This window comes from Cyprinodon tularosa, unplaced genomic scaffold, assembly GCF_016077235.1.
Source record: "Cyprinodon tularosa strain WSP-4 unplaced genomic scaffold, ASM1607723v1 ctg150, whole genome shotgun sequence".
Classification (NCBI taxonomy): domain Eukaryota; kingdom Metazoa; phylum Chordata; class Actinopteri; order Cyprinodontiformes; family Cyprinodontidae; genus Cyprinodon; species Cyprinodon tularosa.
In genome coordinates this window covers 936,642-952,854 of record NW_024038332.1, presented here as the reverse complement: position 1 = coordinate 952,854, position 16,213 = coordinate 936,642, and the positions used below count along the sequence as shown (strand labels likewise).

Sequence of the window (16,213 nt, the reverse complement as noted above, 5' to 3'; positions counted from 1 at the left end):
TCACTTGAGAAGGTAGGTGATGCGGACGTCATGGAAGACATTTTGTCCCGTAACGCTCGCCGTACTGTTGGGGGGGAGATGTTCATGTTGCTGCAGTCTGACCGCTAGATGTTGCTAAAAGTTACACACTGTAGCTTCAAGGGTCTTTTGTACACACACACACACATATAATATATATATATATATATATATATATATATATATATATATATATATATATATATATATATATATATATATATATATATATATATATATATATATATATATATATATATACACTGAATCAGTGTGATAATTTTGCACTGACAGGAGGTTTGTATTGCCCAGCAAATAAGTGTGGCGTGACAGTCTTAGGTGTGATGACACAGAGCTTCCTTGACTGCTACATGGCAGAGAGACAGACAGTCAGAGCTATAGTCACTTGGGTATATAGGAATAATTTTGGAAAATGTGTGGTTTATTACCAACAGTTTTTTTTTTTTTTTAAGAGCCTCAGGCTAGAAATTACAAAATTAAACTTCTCATGTTTTGCATAGATTTGAATTTGTAGCTGTTGTTGCTTCTGTGCCATGGGATTTTATGTTTTATACTTTCAAATGTAAAGCCAGCAATATATTTTAAATGCTCAAATATTACTCTGATTCATGTTTAAAGCTCACCAAAGAAACCAGTTGTTTATTCCCGTTTTTGGTGGCTAGGTGGATGAAGAATAACATCCTTTTCAACTAATCTCTTTAACATGTAACATGTTAGGCAGATGGGTGTTTCTTCCCAAAAAGACAACAGTAAGGACCTGTGTATATTTTTGTACTCCAGTTTGAATTAAAATATTGCTACTAAAAGCTGCAGTAAGGAACATTGAAGCTGCTGGTGTATCTCTAATGGTCTTTGAGAACATAGTGTATTGCACACAAAAAAAACAACAACAACAAAAAAATAAACAAAAAAAAAGTTTTCTGTAAGATGATTACACCACTTTTATTATAAAAAAAAAATTGACGTCAACAATACAACAAATGTATTCATGCGTTTAAATATGAATTATTAATGATAATTTAATACACAAAAAAGCATTTACAAAATGTATTACTGTATAAAGGAACCCTTCTGCCCTACCTGCAGCTGTTTAAAAATACAACATAGGTCGCACACAGAATTAAATAACCAGAAACAAGCTTGTTAGATTACCATTTTATATTTCATAGAAGTGTTTTTAGTTATTATGGAGAACTGAATATAAACCGGGTAAAAAAAAAAGCAGGGCGGTAAATTGAAGAGTTCACGCAGATGTGTCAGTTCCACTGCTTTTGTTCTGACAAACACAAATAGACAAAATTACGTATTTCCGTTTCCGCGCCCTGCCGCTCTAGTCGCCCGTTGCTGCCACCTGCTGAACAGATACTATAACTACAAGGACTCCGGGATAAAACCAACAAATTAGACCTGAATCTATTTTTCATACCAGAATCTGAAGATTTCTAGAGATAATAAGGTCCTGAATATTATTGTAAAAAAAAAAAGAAAAAAAAAAAAAGAAAAAGAAAGTCAGTGATGTAATTTTACATAAAACACCCCTAGTTTTTAACATCTTCCTAATTGAATTTCACTCTTATCTAAAACCTCTGAAGTAAAAAAAAAAAAAAAACATTAAACATTTTTTTTCAAAAATTAAAGAAGCTGTGTAATATGTCAATGGAATTAGGAACAAAAAAGGAGTAATCTTAAAATTTACTTTTACAAATCACAAAGTAGGGCCTCTTCAACAATTGTACAAGCTGACAAAATGTAAGGAATGGTTTAAGCATATATAAGGTTTCCATTGTAAAGCAAACACTTTCTGATCTACTATGAATTATGCATTACACACAGGTCAATAAAATCTTCATTACTCCAAAAAAGCAAAGAACAAAAACAATCTTCTTTCAACTTTGGCAATTTTGGCTTTATTTCTAAAAATGTACCCCCTTTGTTACCCCTGCTGAGTGGTCAAACTAGATTTAAATTCGCAGGGTTTTGACATAAAACAAAATTGAGAGAACATAGAGAAGAATAATCCTAAATATATTTTTAATACAGTTGCAGAACCATCCATCCCATCTACCTTTAGCAGTAAGGATTTTATGGGGTTCTTTGTAAATATGATTGATTAAAAAAAAAGAGAAAATATTTTTTATTATATGCATTATATTTTATTATTATTAAAAAACCTGAAATTTTAGAACTGTAAATTCACAGTCATATGTTTATATTACTGTTTATATATATATATATATATATATATATATATATATATATATATATATATATATATATATATATATATATATATATATATATATATATATATATATATATATATATATATATATATATATATATATATATATATATATATATATATATATATATATATATATATATATATATATATATATATATATATATATATATATATATATTAAATATCTTCTCCATGAAATTCCTGTGTTTTTCTGTATTTCCTATAAGAGGGATTTGCTATGTTTATTCAAGCTTTTGATTGATGTTTTGAGCTACTGAGAAGCTTTTTGACTTATTTGGGCTGCCGTAGTTAGAAGCGCATACAACCGCTACCGCGTTGCCATAGAGACGGAAATATATTCACCACACAAATGATAACGGATGGATCCAGCGATAGTTTGGTGCAAAGAACGAAGCGACGTTTATAGATGCAGCCATGGAAAAGAGAAGAAGAGATGAAGAAAGGTATAAGTTTTCAGGTTAATGTTTTTATACGTTTATAGGAAAATAACAGCTGCTGCCACGAACTCAGCCCCTGATTAGCAAACAGTTAATCAACTCCCTGCTGCTGAATATAGGAAGGTAGCTTAAATAATGATAAACTTAACAGTATAAACAAGGTTTAAAATATTTTTTTGAGTTCAGATGCTAATTTTAAACCTCAAAAATGTAGAAAAGCTTAATTTAACTTAAGTTTGTATGGAATGAATTGTGTTCCGTTATTGTTACATGCAAAGAACATTTTCCATAAATGGATATAAAAAAAAAAAATACCCACATTTTGTATTTTGAAATTTGACAAAATCCAATCAGAAAAGAAGCTTTGAAAAACGTTTTAATAAGAAAAAGTTTTGGGATTAACTTTGCTTTAATTTTATTTTTCATATTTGTCATTTTATTTCATTTATTAAATATTTTAAGGGATCTAATACCTTAATTGATTCTAAAAAGGTCATTATGCAGAGAGTTTATATTTAATTTATTTAATTAAATTTCTTTTTTTTATTTTATTTTAGGTTTTCTGAATTGTACATTTTTTTTTTTTTTGCGTTCAACATTCTCTTTACTCCAACCCCAATACAAACGCTCACTCTTGGATGTGTACATTGACCAATGTGATGTTGCTAAAGTCCATGCAGAGCAATAAAAATACATCTTCACCCCCCCCCCCCCCCCCCCACCCCCCCCCCCCAAGTAAAGAGCATGTGGTGTGTAAATAACAATTTGAAAGGAATGAAATTCATAAAACTCAATCTAATAATGGCAATTTGAAAAAGTGTCAATTATAAAGTTATGATTGAGAAAATTATAGCTGTAAAAAAAATAATAAAAACATGAAAAATTAATAAAAAATGTAAAAAATTGGACCTAAAATATTCCCTGCTTTTGGTAAAAAAATAAAATAAGATAAATTAATTAAAGAAAATAAAAAATGATAAAAATAAAGTTATTACTAAAACCTTTTTTGGAGTGAAACATCTTTTCAAAGTTGTATTCCGGGGTTGCATTTTTTTTTCTCAAATGTCAATTTACAAGTGTTGTTTTCTTGGAACTATAAAGGAAAACAATTCACTCCATAAGTTAGTATGATTTTGTGATCAATGACGACAGGTGGGAAGGAACAACCAAGGACAAACAATTTCATGAAGATGGTTCGTCTTTTCAAGGAAGACATGAGTACAAGGCAGACTATGCAAATGTGCAGGTATGGAACGCAAATAAAATGTATCTTTATCAATCAAATTCATAATGAAGATTCATCAATCTTCATCTCACTGAATTAAACATTCATATTAAAACTGTTTTATGAAGGAAACTTTCTCCAAAGGACCCATAGAGGCAAACGGTGTGAAATATGAGGTAGGGTCGCTGAATGGTGAACTATTGAAACCGCTGATGCACTTATTACACCCATCAGGTTGAAAAATTATTCAAAATGGATTAAAATTTGTAATCCATTAGGGGGACCTTGTGAACAATGTGCCAACGGGCCATGGCACCTTAACATGGAGAGATGGCAGCACATATACGGGGGAAGTCCTCAGAGGTATAAGACACGGACTGGGAACCTACCAATGCGCCAAAGAGGGCGTGTCTTACACAGGGCAGTGGCATCACGGAAAGAGGCACGGGAAGGTAGGATTCACTTTTTTAAATACTGTGTAATCATTTATCTTTTAACTTGTTTGTTTGGTTTTTTTTTCTCCAGACAGGGTAAGAATTATATGCAGGCTAAAAAATATATACACATTCTCTCTAATATTTGGATAAATGTACTGTGGTGATTCACAAGAAGGCTTAATGCTTTAGTAGCCATAGAGAAGCTTCTGACATTTTCCTGGTTTAGTATTTGATCTTTCTGCCTCACAGAACTTATAAAGCTTATTTTAAATAGTAATTTTCCTACTTGTGACTGGCTATTAAACATAAACATTACCATATATTTGAGGTTGTGGGCAATGTCCAGCAGATATAGAAATGCGTCTCTGCTTCTTACTCCAGAGGAAAGCCTGCCCACAGAAATGAAGAGAATGTGTGTTGCATGTTTTCTTTCTATTTCTACTTTTAAAAAAGTATTTTTCTCAAATCCACTTACACATTTTTTTTTTTGCTTGCAGCATCAATGAAACAAAATTCCCTCCATATGAATAAAACTGATGCACACAGTTTCTGTTAATTGGAATTTAAGTAATTGAAATTGTATTTTATATGACAATAAAAAAAAACAAAAAAACATTCACAGAAATCATTAAAAGCCCAAATTTGATGGGTGTAATCTTTTGACACAAGCTCTCTTTTTATTTAGGGCACCGTTTTTTATAACAAGGACAGAACCTCATGGTACAAAGGTGACTGGGTGATGAACAGGATAGAGGGATGGGGACAGAGGCGGTAAGCTTATATCTGCAATTTACGGTTTTGAATTTAATATGACAAAGATAATAAGTGTTTTTTGAGCAGCTATCCCTCTGGGAACATGTACACTGGCGAGTGGAGGAACAATCTGAAACATGGAGAGGGCAGGATGATCTGGATAATGCTGGGACAGGAGTATGCTGGGAACTGGCAAAATGGAGTACAGGTATGATAGTGACGGTGTGGTGGGAATTCTTAGGGTTATACCTGTAACTGATATCGAAAACCTGCAGTTTATGATTTATTGAACATGGTTTGAGATAATATTATATTTTTATGTAAACTTGATTGAAACTTTAGTTCTTGATCTCATTGACTCTCCTTTCTTTCAGAATGGGTATGGCACACAAACCTGGTTGGTGAATGCAAAAGAAGGAGCGGAAGATGTTAGGGACAACCAGTACGAGGGGGATTTCCTTGAAGGTCGAAGGCAGGGAAAAGGAACCTTTTACTATGCTGGTGGTGCCATCTACACTGGAGAATGGAGGAATGATAAAAAGCATGGAAAGGTTGGACACACATAGCTACAGTTATGTTTGCCTAAGAATGATAGATTTTAACAAGTACAATAAAAAAGGAATCAGATTCAAATACAAGGCATCTTATTGGCAGCCATGATAAACACATGGAAAATAACATTTTACTGGAGTAGCATGACTTTCAATTTTTTCTTTTTATAGCACAACATTAAATAATTGTTTCTAACAATAGCAGTTCTCACTAATGCAAAAATAATAATCCCTTTGAAATAAAAGCTTTTGTTTCTAAGGATGAAACAAAGAGCATTAAAATACCTGTTTGCTAAAATATGTGGAGTTTCCATGTAAAGCCATTTTATTCAAATCAAAATAAATAAATAAAAATCATCAGATAAATAAGATGTACCCGTAGTAAACTTTTTTTATGCTTATTTTATCATTTCTTTGGTCTTTCTAACTTTAAGATTTATTGTTGTATTTGTTATTTTCCTATTTCATGATTTATTAATTTCAGAATAGATGATTTTTTAAATATATATATTTTTTCAAAATGTAGTAGATTTATTTTTTCAAAACATATCTATTTATTTCCTGGTTGATCTAATGATACATTTAAGAAGGAATTTATTTATTTTATAATTATCTTTTTTATTACAATTTTATTTTATATAGCTTTTAAGTATGTTAAGAACTTTTTTGAACTTCATTTTTATATTTAAGCTCTTTTTATTCTTCGTCTTTTATTTTAGGTTCTTATAACTGAGAGGACAGTGTTCCCTCTATGGAACGCCTCAGTCTATTCAGAATTATTTGATTTAAGTTTTATTTAGTTTTTTTTACTTGAGGAAATGCATTCATTTTATGGACTATTTTTTTGAAATTTTATAAATATAAATTACTTATTATGGTATTTTTTTATTTATTTACCTAAGAATAAAATGGTTCTCCATAAGTTTGTCTTTAACAAGTTTCACTTTGACTACATTAGACTAATATTGAGTTCAACACCAAAGATAAATATGGCATCACGTAAATCATAAAATTATAAGAGCAGCTCAAAAAAGTAAGTATACCGTACAAACCTTCACTACTTTTTGTCTCTCATTTCAGACTAATATAAAGATTCATTGTGCATTCAATTAATGTCTCCTCAGGAGACAGGAAACAGGTTGAGGAAAAATGCAATGGTGAATCAGGTCAAGAGTGAAACATATAGAGTGAATTTTGTTCCAGTATATGTCTTTCATAGGAATAAAAACACAAATAAATTTGGTATTTTAAAGTTTCTGACCTCTGAGCACTCCATTTGTGACAGTTAGCAACATTTCAAAGGGCGGTGGTGACGGAGCTTCAATAGTTGGAGGGAAGTGGTGACGGAGCTTCAATAGTTGGAGGGAAGATAGATAGATAGATAGATAGATAGATAGATAGATAGATAGATAGATAGATAGATAGATAGATAGATAGATAGATAGATAGATAGATAGATAGATAGATAGATAGATAGATAGATAGATAGATACACTATATTGCCAAAAGTATTTGCTCACCCATCCAAATTATTGGAATCAGGTGTTCCAATCACTTCCATGGCCACAGGTGTATAAATTCAAGCACCTAGGCATGCAGACTGTTTTTACAAACATTTGTGAAAGAATGGGTCGCTCTCAGGAGCTCAGTGAATTCCAGCGTGGAACTGTGATAGGATGCCACCTGTGCAACAAATCCAGTCGTGAAATTTCCTCGCTCCTAAATATTCCACAGTCAACTGTCAGCTGTATTATAAGAAAATGGAAGTGTTTGGGAACGACAGCAACTCAGCCACGAAGTGGTAGGCCACGTAAACTGACGGAGCGGGGTCAGCGGATGCTGACGCGCATAGTGCGAAGAGGTCGCCAACTTTCTGCAGAGTCAATCACTACAGACCTCCAAACTTCATGTGGCCTTCAGATTAGCTCAAGAACAGTGCGCAGAGAGCTTCATGGAATGGGTTTCCATGGTCGAGCAGCTGCATCCAAGCCATACATCACCAAGTGCAATGCAAAGCGTCGGATGCGGTGGTGTAAAGCACGCCGCCACTGGACTCTAGAGCAGTGGAGACGCGTTCTCTGGAGTGACGAATCGCGCTTCTCCATCTGGCAATCTGATGGACGGGTCTGGGTTTGGCGGTTGCCAGGAGAACGGTACTTGTCTGACTGCATTGTGCCAAGTGTAAAGTTTGGTGGAGGGGGGATTATGGTGTGGGGTTGTTTTTCAGGAGCTGGGCTTGGCCCCTTAGTTCCAGTGAAAGGAACTCTGAATGCTTCAGCATACCAAGACATTTTGGACAATTCCATGCTCCCAACTTTGTGGGAACAGTTTGGAGCTGGCCCCTTCCTCTTCCAACATGACTGTGCACCAGTGCACAAAGCAAGGTCCATAAAGACATGGATGACAGAGTCTGGTGTGGATGAACTTGACTGGCCTGCACAGAGTCCTGACCTCAACCCGATAGAACACCTTTGGGATGAATTAGAGCGGAGACTGAGAGCCAGGCCTTCTCGTCCAACATCAGTGTGCGACCTCACAAATGCGCTTCTGGAAGAATGGTCAAAAATTCCCATAAACACACTCCTAAACCTTGTGGACAGCCTTCCCAGAAGAGTTGAAGCTGTTCTAGCTGCAAAGGGTGGACCGACGTCATATTGAACCCTATGGATTAGGAACGGGATGTCACTTAAGCTCATATGTGAGTCAAGGCAGGTGAGCAAATACTTTTGGCAATATAGTGTAGATAGATAGATAGATAGATAGATAGATAGATAGATAGATAGATAGATAGATAGATAGATAGATAGATAGATAGATAGATAGATAGATAGATAGATAGATAGATAGATAGATAGATAGATAGATAGATAGATAGACGGACGGATGGACGGATGTTGAATGCCCGTGAAAATTCATAAGCTGCACATAAACCCCCTGTGCCGTCTAAAAAGGAGAGTGGCTCACTTACAGTTCGCTTATCGACCCCACATGGGTGTGGAAAACACCTTTCTTTACTTGTTGCACAGAGGTTGTGGTTGTCCTAGCATTTCAACAGACCTTAGTAAACTATACTAATCTACAGTAAAATAGACAACAAATCTAAAATATCACATCTTGCTTTGTAATTCTACATACCGTTGATTAATATTAATTCAAAGGTATGCTTAAGATTGATAAAACAGCTTACTTGTTACATGCACAGTTATACTGTACATAGGAGAATGCACACAATAAACAGAAATGTAAAGAGGTACATATTTGTAAAACTACATCCACTTATAATTAACACCTATAATGCGAGTAAAACCAATTATATTCAGGTTGCTCTACTTGTCTTTGATCATTAACATCTATAAACGTTACATCGGGCACCTTTGCAACTTATCTGTCTTGTCTTCCAGTGGCGCAACTCTCTTATGTCCATCGCTCTGTAAAGACACATTTCTAGTGACAGAAATTGCGACAGCATTGCTCAATGTTGGTGTCCAAGACCGAGCATTTGTATTGGAGTTTCAGAGAAGCACATTTGTCTCTGACCATGCATTGCAACTACATCTGTCAACTGAGGCTTTCTTGTTGGCTGCTGCATTCAAGTGTGTTGATATTTATCAGGATAGGGTTTATCACTTGTGTTTTAATACATCTAAAATTATCCCAAATTTTTTTTTTTTGGATAATTCTTAAATATGTTTACATCCTGGATTTTAGGGAAAACTCACAACAAAGATGGAGCGTGTATTTGAGTGTGAGTTTGATGACGATGTGATGATAGCCTGCTTGGATGAAAACGGAGCTCCACCAGCTTTCGGTAAATAAATACGTTATTTTAATGTCCATTAAAACACACTTCTTAATTTTAATGTTGTCATATTTCCTTACAGGTGGCTTTCCTCTGTTAGATTATGACCCATCCATCCCAGTTTCTGACATGGATGTAAACATTGACTGTATCTTGAAGAAGATCCCAAACAGAGACAGTAAAACTGAGAGTGAACTGGTCGGTCTTAGCCTTGTCCTCTAAATGCTTCAGCATATTATGTTCTCTGTGTTGTCTCTCTGATGCTGCTGCTATGCTGTCACAGGTGAGGGTTGTGTTGCTGGAGAAACGCACGGAGCTGAAGCATATTTATAGATTCTATGCCAGACTTGGCCGTTCCAGTCCTCCTGACGACTTCGTCCTGATGTCCTGCCTGCAGTTCTGGGGCTTCCTTAAGGACTGCAATATCCACCATCATGGTTTTACTCTGAAACAGATAGACAGCTTCATCAGAGGTGAAAGCCACATTTACAGGACTGATTAACCTCAACAGATGTTGAGGAAGTTTGGGTTATCGTTTTCTTTCTGTATTTCAGAAGAAGAAGGTTTAGCAGAGACTTGTTCTCCTTTCACAACCATGCAGCTTTGGAAGTTTCTCAAGTGGCTAGTGCTTGTGTCCTACTACATCTATGGGAAAGATCTACTGTAAGGAAAACATCCCTTCCGGTAGATGCAGTGTCTAACTAAAAGTAATTTCTGCTTTTTATTGGAAAATTATCTGACATATCTACAAAAGTAGTATCATTCTGAAGTTAGAGATAAGATACATAAATTTTAATGTTATTTTAAACATACAATTCTTTCTTGTCCCTACAAAAAAAAGCATCTCACAGCATGATGCTGCCACTACCATGTCTTTCATCACAGATGGTGTGTTCAGTGTGTTGTGTAGGATTCATTCTACGTATCATTTTGCATGTAGTCAAAAATCTGGACGCACTTTAATGCTGATTTTTGTTTTTATTTTGGCAAAAGCAAAAAAGGAAAGATGAAGTGAAAGTAACTTTTAAAAAAATTTAAAGGTTACATCGTTTCCCTTTACAGGTCCAAAAAGCACCGTTTGAGCGATTGTATATCCAAAATGCTGATGGACGACGTCCTTCCAAATGCGATGAACGTAAAAGGTGATGACGTTGTTTTATTGATAAATATTGACTAGACAGAGGAAATGTATATATGTATGTATATATATATATATATATATATATATATATATATATATATATATATATATATATATATATATATATATATATATATATATGTATATACATATATATGTATATATGTATGTGTGTGTGGGGGGGTATTTTGTTAATAATTGGAATTGATAAGAATTAATACATGAACGCACTCATTTGAAGAGGCATTTTCCTAAAATAAGTAAAACATACAGCTGTAATAACATTTTTATAAATTACCGTATCCATCAAATAACCAAAACACACTATACAGAATATGTTTGCTTATTTAGTAGTTGTTTCGTTATCAATTTCTTCAAGATTTATTTATATTTATGTAATGTATTTATCTATTTTTAAGGTGTATTCATTTTAAGGAATTAAATTTTATAATAATTTTATTTTGGTTAAAACATTTATTTATTTTAAGATGTATTTAGTTATAAATGTAATTATTAATTTATTTTCTTAAAGGTATAGTGGAGGATGTTCTTTTTCCGGGTGGATTATCAAAATAAGTGGTCCTCCTAATTGTCAATCATTCTGGTCATTTGTTTACTTAAGGCCGTTCTATATGCTCGTCCCCATTTTCACCTCCCCATGGTGAGTCTGACATAGTGGAAAAATTGCAAATCTTCTTTTTGAAAGTAAGCAAAGAATAACTTTTAAACAGAGCGTGCACAAGGAGAAATTGGCTTGTGGATGATCTCGCTCGTAATAGGTGTTCCTTCTCGGGAGTGGGTACAGGGTTGTGCATGTGCATTTTTTTTTTTCTAAAGTGGAGAGGGCGGGTTTTTAAAAAATTTGCTCAAATCATCCACTATCCCTTTAATAATGGTCTTTTGTTTTGTCAAACCTTTTTTAGAATTTTAAAAATCTGTTTTTATTTACAGCCTCTTTTTATTTCTCCTTATTTTATTTTTTGTTCTTATATTCAAATAAGGGGGCAGAGTTTGTTCTTCGGGTGCCTCAGTCTTGTCATAATTTTTCAAGATATGTTTTATACATTTAATTTTATTTGATGTTAAAATGCGTTTATTTTGAAATATTTATTCATAATTTAGTTACTGTAGTATTTGTTTAATAAAATGGCTCTCTATACATTTTGCGGTCTATGCAGTAAAAATACCAACATTTATACAATTTACCAAGTATTTATTGGTATTTTTAATATGTATGTATTGAATTAATGTTAATGTAAATTTTTTTATGTTTTAATGGGACACAATAATAAAACTAATGAAATAAAACACATAAACACATTAATTAAGTATTGCTGAACAGATCTCCATATAATAGCATAATTCTTAAACAGGAACATTTTTAAATGTAGTCGTTCATGTTTACTTATTCTTATTACATTACTTTTATTTGAATAAACTGCATCTGCCTTAATCCAGGTTTGCTGTTCCGGCAGCCAGAACTAACAGTGGAGGCTCTGAAATATGCAAACAGGTGCTGGGAAATCTTTGAGAAATTCTGCAGGATCTACTCAGCCCCCGGAGCCAACAAATCCATGACCTGCAGACAGCTGCTGAGGATGTTCAAGGTGCTGCATCTACATACCATACATAACCTTCTTCTTTTCTTCATTCTCTTAATTTGATTTCAGTTGAGGGCATTCAAAACTTGTTTCCTCATTCAGTTTGACAAATGTTAAACATCCTGTTCAAAAGTATAGTGTGATATTATTTAAAATGTTTTAACCTTTGATTTGTTTAGCATTACACATTTGCAACACTAGTATATTTGTACTGAATAACAAAATTTTTAACAGACTGCTGACGATAACTATGGGAGAAAATTATAATAAAAATACAATTTTAAACGTATACATTTAAATCATGCAATTAGAAATCCAATTTGAAAAGTGTAGATTTAAAACCCACAATTCGTAAATCTTTTTGTAGCCTTGTGTTGTGATGAGTGTGAATATCCAATAAGAGAGCTGGTTACATATGAAGAGAAACTGTGATTGGTTTAACTTAATTTTCCATGTGTTCAGGGATCAGAAGGTTAACAGATATGCCCAATGGAGTGGGTTGAGTAAAAAAAATTATTTCAAAATGAACAATGAAAAAGATAAAAGAAATGGAAAGCAGAATTACCTATTTAACTATTCGTTAAGGAAATGTTTTTACAATCAGATTTTGTCATGATTTGCTTGTGGTTTGAGGACCCAAATGCAGAGGCAGGGAGGCAGAGGTGAGTTTTGTAGATTTAATGCAAGGTAAACAAACAACAGGCAGGAATCCAAAAAAAAATATATAAAATAAAAAAATCCTACAAGAAAAAAGTTAAACAAAGCAGAAACCAAAACAATCATGAAGAGGTAAGACTCAGAGAAACGGAGTTGGAGGAAGTTAGACAAGGAACCAGCACTGAAGAACTGAACAAGGAGTGTATTTATGGGAGACTGAACAAAGGGAGGACTAACGAGCAGATTGGGAGCAGGTGTGAACAGAACAGACAGAGGAAAAGGAGAACACAAGAGAGCAGCAGAGGGCAACAAATAAAAACCAGAAAACTGAAAAAATAACCAGAGAACACAACAAAATAAGAATTAAACCACTAAAACTAGAAAACACGGGGCAAAGTAAAACTGAAAACGAAATGGAAATGCAGATTGTTAGTGGGTCGACTAGTCTTTGAAAAACCAGAGGTAACTCGTTGATTTAAGTGGGAAAGAGGCTTTACAGAAGCAGATAATTGGTCCACATTGTAGCCACAAATCATCTGGTAGGGGTGGTCACAGGGGGGCTAATGGTTAACTAAGGAATGGCACCGACCCCGGAAATGGAGTAAAAATTGTTACATTATTGTTCTTAAAAAGAGCACATTTTGTAAAGCTAAATGTAAAAAAAAAAAAATTGTAAATGGAAATTTTAAAAAAAGGTGATCCAGAACTTAAACTTAAAAAAAAGTTTAATCCAAAAAGGTTTTGAGAGTAACATTGTTTCTTCAATTTTTTTTCTATTTTATTTTTCACATTTAATTTTTTACATTACATTTTTTTATTTAAATGTTATATTTCAAAATAAGCTTTTCAGCTTTTTTATTTATTTATTGTCATTTATTGTTACACTGTCTGCAACTCTCTGCATTTAACCCTTCCCCTTGGGGAGCAGTGAGCTGGCATTGTGCGGCGCCCGGGGAGCAGGGTGGGGTTAAGCGTCTTGCTCAGGGACCCAATGTAGCAGTCTGTGGGAGTGGGGCTTGAACTCTGAACCCCTGGATTCCACCTTTTTTTTTTACACTTTTTTAAAATTTTCAGATTAAAGAAAATAGTTTTAATCTAAATAAGGTTTTAAGAGTAACTTTGTTCTTATCCCAGATTTATTTTTCAAGATTTAAAATTTTCAGATTCTCTTCTTCAAAAATACATTTGCTAAATAAACCAAACATTTTTGTAATGATAAAATCTGAGAAAAACAAAAAAAGTTTCTTGCAAAACAAATTCTTATAATGTTTGCTCATAAGAACTTGTTTTGTAAATGGAACTTTGACAAAAACATCATTTGGAAAATACTTTCCAAATGTTTTTGTCAAATTTCCATTTACAAAACAAATTCTTATAACGTTTGCTTATAACAACAATGGAACAAAGTTCACACCATACCGATGCTCTAATGTCACTAAGACATTTAAAGCATTGCATTAATTCATGTATTCTCACCACTCCAGGATCTCAGGCTGTATGATCACCAGCTGACCACAACAAAATTAATAGAGCTCATTTCTGCAGAGAACCCTGACTGCTCCAGCCAGTTTCAACATTTTGAATTCGAGGTCTACCTTTCCACCGAACTCATCCATCAGTTTAAATCAAACTTGTGACTTAGTGTGTATCTCTAAACAACAAATTTTAACAGGGGTTTTTTACTAATCTCTGTTGTAGGTTGTGTTCCTGGAATTTTTTGAGGTTCTTTTGGGCTGTGCAGAATTAAAGTCTCAGCAGGGTTCTGATACCCCGGGGCAGTGCCAGGACCAGAATACCTCTAAGAGCCCCAATGAAGAGAAATCGCCTGGGAAAGAAGAGGATAGTACAAATAAATACTCCCTTGGGGTGAGAATATTTTCTGTTTACTTGTAATTTGTGAAATCATGCACTGGAAGTCCAAACCTCATTATCCAGCTGCTTTCATTGCCTGTTTACATTCATTGTCTGAAAGAAAATCCCAACTGCATTTTATGTTATCTAAAAGAATGCTTCTGATAAACTGCCTCGGCATTACCAGAAAAATAACATAAGCCAAATAATCATATCCTGTCACTCTGCAGGAAATGAGGAGTGATGAATTAAAAATTGAGGAGGTGAAGAAACTACAGCTTACAGGTTTGGCTGGTTTAGTTTTGTTGCATGCATCTATTTGTGATTTTCTTCCCGCAACATGTTATTTCCTAGCTCCTACTGTGTTTTACAAGATGTAATGAGTAAAAAGGACAGAGTTAGAATATAGTCACTCCCACTTATTTATTTATCGTGTTGAAAATGTTTTTATTGCGCTTATGGAAAGCACTTAGCTTCAGCAGGTGCTGTTGTGAAGCGCTATATACTGTAAAAAAAAAAAAGTTGATTTATTGATTAAACAAATACAAATGTTATCCTCACTACCAAGGAAAATTATCTGCACAGCAGATGTATGTATGTATGTATATACATATATATATATATATATATATATATATATATATATATATATATATATATATATATATATATATATATATATATATATAGAGAGAGAGAGAGAGAGAGAGAGAGAGAGAGAGATATGTATGATATATATAAAATACATTTTTTGTCTTTCTAGAGAACTTCAAGGAGCAAGATGATTTGAAAACAAATGGAACAGGGGCCAAAGAACATCAAGTACAAAGCAGGATCCTGACCGTCCAAGAGTTTCCTAACAGCTGTTTCCTCCCAGCAATGGATAATTAGTTGTTGGTCACTAAATATACTTAGATCACTAAGTGGGTCCTAAATGAAAAAATGAGCCTCGATTTAAAGATAAAAAAACTCAAACAAAGAATCTCTTTCTTCTTATCTAACAGGCTAATAATGTACTATCAGGCAGTGTTTGTGTTAAATCTGTACGCAGTTATTACATGCATGTTTAATCTTACTGGAAAATAATAAATGTCACAAAGACTCATTTGTTCTAAATTTGGGTTGACCTGTACAGTTTTGTTCTAAAGTGCCAAGAAGAATGTTTGTACTCCTTTTTATATTAGAACACCTTTGGTAAATTGTTCATACAGACCAAACATTTATCACAATGCAACCTGAGGTAGATGAACCGCAGTAGTATTATTAGAGAACATCTGTGAACTAACAAACCAGGACAAAGTTGTCCATTTGATCTGATAGACAAGACTATCAAAGCATTAATTAGATAAGCCCTTAAGATGACCTTGGTAACTCAGGAGGAGCTGCAGGTACCCAAATCTTCCATGAGGGAAATTTTAGCCAAGATAGGTATCAAACTGGAACTCCACAAATCCAT

At 33.7% G+C, this 16,213-nt stretch overlaps 1 protein-coding gene across 1 annotated transcript; it reads left to right on the top strand.

The window, feature by feature from the left end:
* Positions 1 to 2,598: 2,598 nt before the first annotated feature.
* On the top strand, positions 2,599 to 15,853 carry rsph10b (radial spoke head 10 homolog B). The gene is made up of 17 exons (XM_038279507.1): positions 2,599 to 2,748; positions 3,895 to 3,988; positions 4,096 to 4,143; positions 4,246 to 4,419; positions 5,090 to 5,175; positions 5,245 to 5,365; positions 5,532 to 5,708; positions 9,417 to 9,516; positions 9,590 to 9,705; positions 9,791 to 9,980; positions 10,062 to 10,170; positions 10,570 to 10,649; positions 12,107 to 12,255; positions 14,391 to 14,495; positions 14,605 to 14,772; positions 14,988 to 15,042; positions 15,521 to 15,853. The coding sequence occupies exons 1-17, from the start codon at positions 2,720 to 2,722 to the stop codon at positions 15,646 to 15,648; spliced, it is 1,929 nt and encodes a 642-aa protein (XP_038135435.1). The 5' UTR covers positions 2,599 to 2,719; the 3' UTR covers positions 15,649 to 15,853.
* The last annotated feature ends 360 nt before the right edge of the window (positions 15,854 to 16,213 follow it).